This window comes from Liolophura sinensis, chromosome 11 (assembly GCF_032854445.1).
Source record: "Liolophura sinensis isolate JHLJ2023 chromosome 11, CUHK_Ljap_v2, whole genome shotgun sequence".
NCBI classification, from domain to species: domain Eukaryota; kingdom Metazoa; phylum Mollusca; class Polyplacophora; order Chitonida; family Chitonidae; genus Liolophura; species Liolophura sinensis.
Window position 1 is genome coordinate 17,666,105 of NC_088305.1, and position 12,452 is coordinate 17,678,556.

At 39.2% G+C, this 12,452-nt stretch overlaps 1 protein-coding gene across 1 annotated transcript; it reads right to left on the minus strand.

Moving 5' to 3' along the window:
* Positions 1-902: 902 nt before the first annotated feature.
* LOC135478134 (uncharacterized) lies at positions 903-7,540 on the minus strand. Its single transcript, XM_064758406.1, has 5 exons — positions 7,515-7,540; positions 7,025-7,152; positions 5,120-5,247; positions 2,654-2,837; positions 903-1,063 (listed from the first exon to the last, which is right to left on the minus strand). Exons 1-5 carry the CDS (start codon positions 7,538-7,540, stop codon positions 903-905), a joined length of 627 nt encoding a protein of 208 aa, XP_064614476.1.
* Between the last annotated feature and the right edge of the window lie 4,912 nt (positions 7,541-12,452).

The window sequence follows — 12,452 nt, forward strand, 5'->3', positions numbered from 1 at the left end:
AAATATGAATCAAACGTCAGTTGCAGCTTTGCTTTAATGAAATCGACAAAAAAGAAACTGAGAACGGCTTAATATTTTCAACATCTAAAACCGTTGGTATGCATTTCTGTAATAAATGGAAATTTCATCTTGACCCTGAGCTAAATTTTGTGGTAAACAGATTAAGATTGTTGGTGAATCTAAATTTTGGGGTATAATATTCGATAATAAATTATTTTTTATACCTCAACTAAAATGCTTAAATCTAAATGTACAAAGGCTCTCAATATAATCAAGGTCATGTCTAGCACCGACTGGGGTGCTGACCGATCTGTTTTATTAAACCTATATCGTTCTCCTGTGAGATCTAAATTGGATTATGGGTCCATCATTTACGGCTCCGCCAGGAAATCGTACCTTAAAATGTTGGATCCTATCCATCACCAAGGTTTGAGGCTCAGCCTTGGTGCTTTTAGAACCTCGCCAATAGAGAGTTTATACATAGAAGCAAATGAGCCTTTTTTATATAACCGACGTTTAAATCTGAGCCATCAATATCTTACATAGCTTAAAGCTCATCCAACAAACCCTGCCTACGACTGTGTTTTCCATCAATCCTATGTAGATAAATTTAATAAATGCCCTAGCAAGATCCGTTCGTTTGGTCTTCGTATACGGGACCATATTGTGGAAGCCATCATCAAGGTAGATGATAGGGCTCCGGTGTCTTTTCCGGAGTCTCCTCCCTGGCTTCCTCCACAACCCAAACTAATATTTGATTTACGCAAACATAATAAATCCTTTTATAATTCAGCAACACTTTGCTGAAATTAAGGGTAATTATCCGGATTATAAATTTATATATGCTGATGGATCAAAATATGGGGACAGGGTTGCGTCTGCGGCTGTCTTAGAACAACAAGTCACTTCTCTTCGCCTTGCATCCTCTTCTTTTCAATCTTCTCAGCCGAAGTCAGAGCTATACTCTTGGTCAGAGCTATGCTCTTGGTCAGATCTATACTCTTGGCCTTATAGTTTCTTCTGGGCGTGCCCAGAGGGCAGTGATATCCTGTGACTCGCTGTCCTGTGTTTTGTCAATAGAGACTAGTAAAGTTAAAAATCCGTTAATTCTTGATATTCTTGCCTCACATAGAAAACTAGTTAAACTAGTTAGTTACTATATTCTGTTGGATTCCAAGTCATAATGGTATCCATGGAAACGCAGTCGTGGACAGGGAGACAAAAGCTTAATAAATCTATATCCAAAGTTAAAATCCCATACACCGACTTTGGTTCTAACATCCTCAAGTATATTCGTCGCCTTTGGCAGGGTGAATGGGACATTCAGCTCCACAATAAACTCCATACTATTCACCCTACCATTGGACATAAATTAATTCGTATACCTATAGTGTGCCTCACAGAGACCAAGTAGTTTTAACCAGATGCCCTGTTCAGCATTTCTCGATTTGATTCTCGAAGGGAGCAGTACTCTCAGTGTGTTGGGTGTGATGCTCAGTACGGCATCAAACATATCCTTGTTGACTGTGTAGACTTTGTCCATGTTGCGCAAAGATTCTACTCAGTCAATTGTTTATATGACTTATTTGACAACATCCCTTGCGATGATGTCAGTCAACTCTATATATGACCTATTTGACAACATCGTTGGCGATGCTGTCACAAAACACTGAAGGGCCATTGGCCTTTACCATAAGGTGTCAGTTTTAACTATTATTATTAATACATAAATAAGAAGATATATACATATACAGTGTTCTACGTAAACTGTTTTAAAAACATGGTGGTTTTCGATTTTTAACTGTTTTAGTTCTTCCTAACTGGTTTTAAACATATCCGAACATTTTTCTTTAAATTTTGATGTTGACATTACTATATCGAAAACCAATCACCGTCTCCTGTTTTCACCTTGTTCTCGCCACAACATGGCTGAAATACTGCCAATGTGGCGTAAAGCCATTATCAGTCATTCATTCATTCTATCCATATTTACATGCAAAAGAATTATACTCATTGCAATAATTAAGAATCATTGAGAACGCGTTTGATGGAAAGTGCTTTTATGGTTTACGACTGGTGTATGAATGTTGGACTTGAGGCTTTGGATCATATTAAAGTGCTGTAAGTAGTATATATGAAACTGAATGAATTAATGGATTCACTGCCTCAGTTACTAAAACTTGCATTTTAGCACTGATTGCCGGGGCACTGGCCAAGTTATCGAGAAGCTTGACATTCATATACCAGATGTCAACCAAAATGAACGTTCCACGTCAATAATCGCAAGGCAAATTCCCAAAACGACGTATAACACAAACCATCAAAAAACTCAGGAAGTATATCAAGTACGAATATAGGACGGACAAGAGAAGCAGTCAACAGTTTTCATTGATGTTGGAAAGACGCAAGGTATGCAATAGGCGACTGAGTGAAATCAGTATTCAAATTGTGTACCACACTAGAATATAAGCTGTAAATAATAAAATATGTATCTCAGTTGCTCTTTGGTTGCAACTGTGTTTAACTCAAACGAAGTAAAAAAACTTGTCGTGTACAAACGAAATAAATATACTTGTAGTGTGTAAATATACAAAGACATATGCGTAAAAACAAAGTACTAAGTACATTTAATGTTTTCAGTCTAGGCACGTACCATTTTTATGACCTTCAGCAAGTTTTTTGCACTGTTCTCTGAATGGACATTGGACAACATTCGTCTCTAAGGATACCAGGACCAGACCGCTCTTCAACACGGACGATTCTGGATCCTTGAATGGTTTCTCTAACTCTTCCCGCGATCGGTAGTGAATTGGAATTTCTGTACGTTCAAATTCCACCTGTGAAGATATTTAAAACATGTAAGTAAAAAGTCGTTACAGCCTAAAAATATTTATTTTGTTTATTTATTTATTTGATTTATTTATTTATTTACTTGATTGGTGTTTTACGCCGTACTCAAGAATATTTCAATATACGACGGCGGCCAGCATTATGGTGGGTGGAAAACGGGCAAAGCCCGGGGGAAACCCACGACCATCCGCAGGTTGCTGGAAACCTTCCCACGTACGGTCAGAGGGGAAGCCAGCATGAGCTGGACTTGAACTCAATGGACCGCACTGGTGAGAGACTGCTGGGTCATCACGCTTCGCTAGCGCGCTAACCAACTGAGCCACAGAGGCCCCGATGTTTATTTATTTGATTGTTGATAAACGTCATTAAATCAGGAAATTTTCACTTATAACACTGCGGTCAGCTTCATGTGTTGAAGAATCCCGAGTGGTTTGGGCAAACCATCGACCACTGGGAAGTTACTGACAAATTTCAGGGAACGTATGTCTTATTTTTTTTATTATTTATTTGATTGGTGTTTTACGCCGTACTCAAGAATATTTCACTTACACGACGGCGGCCAGCAATATGGTGGGGGGAAACGGGGAAGAGCCCGGGGGAAACCCTCAACCATCCGCAGGTAGCTGAAAGACCTTCCAACTTACGGCCAAAGAAGCCAGCATGAGCAGGGCAGATTTTAAGCCTGATACAGATACAAATGCTTATGCCGGGTAGGCCAGGAAAGCTCATAAACATCTGAGTGTGCAATCTTCCAATATGTTTTAAACGTAAAACGTGAGATAATTTGATATTTTAAAACACCGTTCATGAACTTTCAGCTTCGTATATACAAAAGTTTGAAACATCAGCAAACTGTAAATTGTTTCAGTTGTACAGTGTGAAAAATTGTGACTAAAATGCGGGTAATGTTTATTTTATTATGGTCCGCAAGCTGAAAGCTGGAAGCATATTATTTTTGCTACCATGCTTTTTTTTTCTCATCTAAAAACTGCTTATTGTCGTCTTGCGAGAAAACTGCGTAACAAAGCTGTTAACCAAATCGCATGGGTTACCCGCTGTTGTCAAAAATTTATCCACCTGTTCTCCACATCTAGTTAGCACATATTTAAGATAATACCTGGAAATTCTAAGAAGAAACATATAATTTTCTGGGAATGGCTGCTATTTACACCACACTTTAAATGCTAATTAACCAATATATTATAAAAGGTGACTGCACAGAGCAATGCTATTTAAATTTAAATTAGTTTGAAACGACTGTACAGTCGTAAGGTGGGACCTGTTGTTGTTGTAAACTTACTATGAGTTAACGAAACGGGTAGGAGAATACAGGCCATATTTTACCAAATGTAGCCCATTACTAGAGCTCGGATTTGACGTATAGAGGGTATAATTATGTAAGGCTGTGTAAGATATATGAATATTATTGAAGATACACTTCAACTCTGACCAGGGGATCTTTATTCTCGTTTGCAAGGAATTTTCCTCGTACGTAGAGTTCTGTGTATATCAGGAATTTCCTAACTTTCCACATGTATCAGAAAACCTGTGTTCTTTCGACAGAGCATAAAATCAATAAATTCGAATGGTCTGTTGTGGGGAGAGTATGAACTCAATTTGCTCAGACGCTAAAAACCGTGTGTACAGACCGATTTAATCCGTACAGCTGCATGCAGGTCTTGTATATTTATTTGACTGGAGTTTTACACCGCACTCAAGAATATTTCACTAATACGATTGCGCCCAGCATTATGGTGGGAGGAAACCGGGCATAGTCAGGGGGAAACCAGTTCGCAGGTTGCTAGTAGATCTTCCCATGTACGACCAGAGAGGAAGCCAAAATGAGCTGGACTTGGAACTCACAGCGCTCACAAAAGTGAGAGGCTTCTCGGTTATTACGCTGCGGGCCCTCGCTAACCCCTCGACCGCGCAGGCCCGCCCGGTAATAATTGTAAAAGTAAGAAACTGTAGATTCTACTCCATTCCACCAGAAATTCTTTCTTTTCGTATTCGTGTAGGACTGACACGTGAGTTCAAGTGTGATACCCCGCAATTTTTTGTTCTAAAATGTGATTTCGCCTTACATGAAGTCCATGACGCTGGTTGGTTTATTCCTAAATGGCGTCGCTGTCATTGCCACTAACCTTGACCCGGATTCAGCTCCCACCGGTTCAGCTATAACTTTGAGTCCGGAACTAGGACGTCTTGAGTCAATGACAATATCGCCGGAGAATGTTCAAAGAAAACAAGATCTAGAAAAAGTGGTTACCTTACTAATGGCGCCATCATCAAACAAGCTTCTCCAGACACTCGAGACATGGGCATGAAAATCCTCCAGTGGGAATGTTACCTGGTCATCTGGTGTGCACAACAAACTAGTGACCACTAAATATCCACCTGAGAAAGATACATTCATCGGATCAGGCAATTATGTAGTCAAAGGTTGACAGATGTGTGATGGTAGCCAAACAGATACATCATACATATGTCATGGCATTTAAACTGAGACGTCGTGCATGTGCGGCGGCATTTAAACACAGGCATCATACATGTGCGATGGCATTTAAACTGAAACACCATACATGTGCGATGGCATTTAAACTGAAACACCATACATGTGCGATGGCATTCAAACTGAGATTTCGTGCATGTGCGACGGCATTCAAACTGAGACATCACGCATGTACGACCGCATTTAAACACAGGCATCATACATGTGCGATGGCATTCAAACTGATACATCATACATGTACGAAGGCATTTCAACTGCGATGACATTTTAACTGAGACATCATACATGTGCTATGGCATTTAAACAGAGATGTCATACATGTGTAATGGCACACAAACTAAGACATCGTAAACATACGAAAGCATTTAAACAGAGATATTATACATGGGTAATTACACAAACTGTGACATCGTAAACATACGAAAGCATTTAAACAGAGACATCATGCATGTGCAATGGCATTCAAACTGTGACATCGTAAACATACGAAAGCATTTAAACAGAGACATTATACATGTGTAATGGCATTCAAACTGACACATCGTAAACATACAAAAAGCATCTAAACAGAGACATTATACATGCGATGGCATTCAAACTGATACATCATACATGTATGAAGGCATTTCAACTGCGATGACATTTTAACTGAGACATCATACATGTGCTATGGCATTTAAACACAGCCAAAATGCATGTGTAATGGCACACATGCTGAGACATCGTGAACATACGAAAATATTTAGACAGGGACATTATACATGTGTAATGGTATTCAAACTGTGACATCGTAAACATATACAAGCATTTAAACAGAGACATCATACATGTGTAATGGCATCCACACTGAGACATCATACATGTGCGATGGCATTCAGACTGATACATCATACATGTACGAAGGCATTTCAACTGCGATGAAATGCTAACAGAGACGTCATACATGTGTGATGAACTTTAAACCGAGGCATCATACATGTGCATTGGCATTTAAACAGAGATACCACACATGTGTGATGGCATTCAAACCGAGACATCATGCATGTACGATGACATTTAACATAGATACCACACATGTGTGATGGCATTTTAACTGAGACATCATACATATACATGGCACTTAAAGACTACTGATGCTATATGAAGCCACTTAAGAAGTTAAATATTGGTTCACCAGATTTTACCCATTCATTCACAATTATGAACTCATGTGAAAAGAGTTAAGCATAAAACGACATTTTTGTCATTAGAATGCACTGATTCCAGAAATCGCAAGAGACACGAAATAATGGAATCCTGGGGCGATTTCATGAAGCGTATTTGGTGTTAAGTAGCCCTTAGCTATTAAAGTGCACTTCATATTTCTTGTCATGTAGGTCAAGGTTTTACTTATCCTACTTCCTCAACATTTTTGTATTTGAAAGAGCAACATTTAGCACCTTTTACACACCTTTTAAATTTAACTACGGGTTGGGTTGGCCAGTTTCAGGGTTTGACAAAACGCTTGACAAAAAGTATCATTACACAATTGGCCGATTTTATTAAGCGTACTTAGTGATAAGAAGCCCATAGTTAAGCGTACTTTATATCTCTACGTTTTCATCGTAGTTAAGGGCTCAACTTATTCTGACATTACCATGCTTTGTGGAGTTTTCGTCTTACCTGATTTTAGTTCTTTCGCCCTCTGAAGAAGAAACGTCTCCCAGTCCAGAGCGGCCTGCACCTTGAACGCGTTATAGGCGTCTCCTTCCGTGTTGGAAGGAAATAACGACGAACACGGAATTCGTGGACTGAAACATCAATGGAACCGAAGCCACTAGCTGAAATCTATCTATTTATTTGGTCGAGGAATTAAGTCATACTTACATTATAAATTGAGTTTTAGATTGTTTGATTTCTTCGATTGGTGTTTTACGTCGGGCTCAAGAATACTTTACCCATACGACGGCGGCCAGCATTTTGGTAGGAGAAAACTGAGCAGAGTCCGGGGGAAACTCACGACTCTCTGGAGGTTCCCACGTACGGCCGAAGAGGAGGCCAGCATGAGCTGGGCTTGAACTCACAGCGTACACCCCCGAAAGTACAGAACAGACATCAGCGTTGTGCATAGTGTGCAAAATACGAACAAGATAACAACATGGCGTTAACTTACCTCTTACTCAGCCAGTGAGCTGACATGAAACAAACCATAAAATCAAGGCTTTCTTTTGGCAGACATTGAGAATAAAAACTGCAACCGGAAGACAGAACGTAGACATTGGGGAACTTGGCAGTGAGACCAGAAGTGCCTTCAATCAGGCCTGCAACAAGAATCAGTGGGCTTTCAACTTTATGCACTCTGTTTGGTTCGAGGCCATATTGAGGAAGATAATATTCACAGTATAGACAGCTGATTTATCCGAGCCTTCTCTCTGGCTTCTACCACATGTTAAAATAATATTTGATCATCATGATCGTTAAAAAGTCAGATACATTCCCCTTATAATCTCAAAGTTTTGCCTAAAATTGAGGCTATATTAAAGTCACATTTCCTGAAGGGTCGAAGGAGAGAGACAGGGTCGCAGCTGGGTCCATTATAAACTTTCCGAATAAACTTTTCTAGATTATATTCTCCAGATTGTGTTTTTAAAATATAAATTAGTGGCCGAATTTTACCTGGCATTGGTGTTGTTTTATATTTACCTTGTTTTAAAATGTCCCTCTATTTTGGTTTATATTGACTGTTCTCATTATGTTATCGCTACGGTATGGTAACAGTATTGCTGAGATGGCGGTCAGCCATAATAAGTCATTCTTTCATTCTGGAAATAGGCACGATATAGTTTAAATACTCTTGGTATGGCGTAAGTTCATTAGGCCTATCATTCCATGCATTTGTAATATGTACTGTATAACTTAAAAGCTATGTCAAAGACGCCAAAACATCTATCCCCACCACCAAGATATACTGAAACAGGGCCAGCCAATGTTTAACTGTCTACTTGTGCATAACCGCATCTGGGAGTGAGTGAGTGCTTGGGGTTTAACGGGATCGAACTCGGGGTTATCTACTACAAGACGGATGCTCTAGCCATGGAGATTATGCCAATTTATGTACCTTACCTTGTGCTCAAAGAAAAATTGGTTTGAAGTTGTTGATCGGCTGATCTAGATACACCAACTGGATGGGCAAGTCTTCACCATGTTTCTTGCGAAGGAGAGCTGAACAAAGAAAAACAATAATATAACTCAGATGAAGGCGATATACATTATACTCCTTACAAGTGCAAGGCAAGTTGTCAGACATAAAGTTGTCAAATTTGATGATTAATACCTTCCAGCGTGAAATTGTTTTCACTGATACACCAACTGGACGGGCAACTGTTGGCGAGCCTCTCAGGTAAGGGGAGATAATCGTTACACAGGTATTACAGCCTAATGGTCCCAAACGGTGTTTAAAAGAACACTTGTGGTTGGGTGGCTAACTCGTGGATAAGTCTGCTAACTCGGGGTAAAGTACTTTACCCTGGCTTAGTGAACAAATGAGCACACTGCATTCTAAATAATGTCACTTCTGATTGAATCTCTAACATGGGGGTAACTTTTAGTAAATAAATTCTCTTGTTTTGGCCGTCGGAAGAAGAGGATAAAGAAACTAAATCGCTAACTCGGGGTAAAGTATTTTCTCCCGACTTAGTGGCCAATGAAAAACTGTTATTTCAAATATCAGCATTTTGATTGGTTGATTAAGTCGGGAGAAGGTACTTTCCCCCGCCTTAGCAGAATGGTTTCATGGGCCTATTGATGAGAATCGATAGAGGCCCATTATAGAGGCATGAAAAAATATGAACAAATTTCCGGAAGTAGTTTCACCCAAATACGACATGTAAGCGCACTTAACGAAATAGACTGTGTGCTATGGTTAAATATTAGCTTCCTTTTGTGATGTTTTCTTCATTGTTATGTTGGGATTTATATGTCATGATTATGCATTGAATAAAATTTTTAATTATGTTTGGAGTCGTACTTTCATTTATTAATCGTTTTGTTTCGTGTCACGAAAGGTTATTGAATGCGCTTGCGTATTTTGAGGATCGTGACGGTAAATGTCACATATCAGTCGGTACCTTGATTGCCTGTGATAGAGTATGTAACGAAAAGATTTACACCATGTAAGGTAGCCTACGTTCATGTGTTTGACAGCTTCTAATAATATTAAGAGGTACAAGCTCCTACCTTACGGCAACAGAGCTCTTTGTTAGTCACCAAAATTGTGAAAAAAAAAAAAAAAACGAATGCGGAAATTATCAGACAGCGGGTAAGCCATTTGACCTTGACCCCACTGCTACAGCTAAGGGGCGTGCAGGCGTAAATGTGCTTAAAAAGTAGATGATACGCTTTAAACATTAAAACAGTGCAGTTCTAAGCAGCAAGTTCTGCTACTGCATTACATTAAATCATCCTAATATCGCTCCCAATGTATGGTTTTAACTCTACATCGATTGTCAGTTATTTGTGCTGTGCTAAAGTGTTATCGACGGTCCAGTTTCCAACGTGTACATGTATTGGTGATTTCTGAGGCGAGAGTCTAATGCAGGGAAATACAACGATCACGTGAACAGCTAATGTTCAGAAACACTTTAGATTTACACTATACTACTGCCAATAAATAACGTACAAATAATAAATTTTTGTCTTCTAATGTAGGCCTACGTTTGGATTTAGCATAACAAACGTATCATGTTTTGATCCCAAAACTGCAGTTGTTCGTGTATACAGAAATGTAGGCCTATCGACAGGCAAAAATAAATACCAGTCGCATTAGACAAGTTACCATAGAATGAAATAATACTGCAACCCCTGCTATGTGAGTTAGTGAGTTGTTGAAATAAACCCAGTACGCCTACAGCTTGAGGTGTAATAAATAAATGTAGGCCTATGAGCGTCATTCAGATTCATTCCTCGTGATGAAAAGCTGAAATAATTAATTTATTCTAGAATGTTCTGGGCAATTGTGGGCAATCGACATGTATATATATAAACTTGTAGTCCTATAAGTAACTACAAGAATGTCTATACCGTTAGATCTATGTAGGCCTATACATCTACATTATCCACATATATGCACGTGTATGTTTTTCCATTTTCTCAACCCTCTTCATTCGATCAGTTTCACACTCTCCTGGTGTATTAGTGGGGACCCAATATAATGAAGTGTTGAGTCTTTTCAAAAATGTGTAGCGCGGTAGCCTTACGCAGTATTCCCTCTCTTGGAAAAGTAGGGAGTACCGCACCACCTCTGAAAATAATCTGTAGCACTGCTGGGTCCCTTGGGTTACTGCCCATTAGTTGATCTTCCTAATTTAGTGAATGTCAACAAACTTATTACACAAAGTTTTTCATGGTCCGTTGAAGAAGTTATCTGCTAAATTGTGGAATGAGATTGTATTTACGTTTGCTATATGCGATGAACATTTGGATATAATCATGAAAATATCGAAAAAAATGTTGACAGATTGTGCACGTATTTTATATGCCCTTTCCATATTTGTACTGTTGAGATACAACTATACAATGTAAGGGCCAAAACATGTATTGTTTTAAGATATGCCACCTTGATATGCTCCCCCATACGGCAGTGGTGTAAATAATGAAGATTTTCATGCTCTCACTAACCGAACAAATAGAAATGGTAACGACTTAGTTGCAATAAAAAAAAATCGGGAAAATGTCTATAATCTTACAGTATATCATAATAAGATATTCCTGGTGCAATGCATTCTCTTTAAAATCATGTCATAATCTTGTGGGGCCGGGTCCTCCGTTACTGACAAAATAACTGATAGGCCTTTTGTGGGTGGAGAATACAAATGCATTGTACTAGAAGACAACTGACCATTAGTTACAAGAAAAATAAAGACAGAGAAGAAGAGCAATAGACCCACATCACAGTCCCTGGGCTCTACATTTATTCTCTTTTTTTTCGACGACCAAAAAAATATGATTTATAAACATGTCCCTTCCGCGGTTTCGTAGAAGACCAATATGATACGTTAATATTTTTCGTCTCCACATACGTAAATTCCCATTTGTCTGTTTGTAATCCTACAGGCCTTTCCGAACTGTCAATCAAGAATATGTAATTGACTAATCATAAGCAGTACCGCTGCAAATACGTAAACCGGATGTCCAACACAATGTTCAATCTTTCTGCGACGTCATGACGTGACAATTGCTTTTACCGGGAATGGAAAGAAAACTAAGGTTGTCACGATAAGGGGTTGTGGGACATCGGACCCATCCATAATGTGACAGAATAATGTGACTGGGTGGGCTGTACTATATGGTGTCTCTGGCATGATACTTCAGTGGCGGAAGCACTTCGGCGATATGGAATCGCACTGTCACAAGAAGACACATTAAATGTACATACACTTAATGACCCCTCGCCGTCATATGACTGAAAAATTGTTAAGTTCGATGTTAAACCCCAAGCATACATACACACTATTCATTCATTCTTTACAGCATATAACAAAGCTATTTCTCAAATACTTTATTTTTTTAACAAAACAAGCCTAACGAAATAACGGGACATTTCCCTGCTGGCACCTCGTCCAGTGCGGTAACAGTAATCTCTGAATACAATTCATGCCAGCTTAAGCTTGTGCGTACTGATAGGACGTTAATGTCAACAAATATGCGACAGTCACGTCACATTCAAAATATGGAAAAGACAACTAACTGCCTTATACTCACCGATAGCTTTCTGAAACAGTCCATATGATGTTCCGCCATCGGCTGATCCATAATCTCCAATAGCAAACGTCCGTTCCTGAAAAGGCTCCGTTTTCTCTTGTCGAAGAATATTAAAAAAAAAAGAACATCATTATGCCGCCTGAACTGTGAATAATTGCCTTGTCCTGCAAGAACTCTTTATAGCTGTGAGACATTCCCCTTGAATGTAATGACATATGCCACTTGAACTGTGAATAATTGCCTTGTCCTGCAAGAACTCTCTGTAGCTGTGAGACATCCCCCTTGAATGCAATAACATATGCCACGTGAACTGTGAACAATTGCCCTGTCCTGCAAGAACTCTCTCTGTAGC

Excerpts from the sequence above, each read along its gene's own strand:
- LOC135478134 (XM_064758406.1), bottom strand. The coding sequence starts at position 7,540 with ATGTCAGCTCACTGGCTGAGTAAGAG. Across the intron at positions 7,153-7,514 it reads GCTCACTGGCTGAGTAAGAG|TCCACGAATTCCGTGTTCGT; the intron begins GTAAGTTAACGC and ends TTGATGTTTCAG. Across the intron at positions 2,838-5,119 it reads ATGATGGCGCCATTAGTAAG|GTGGAATTTGAACGTACAGA; the intron begins GTAACCACTTTT and ends ATATCTTCACAG.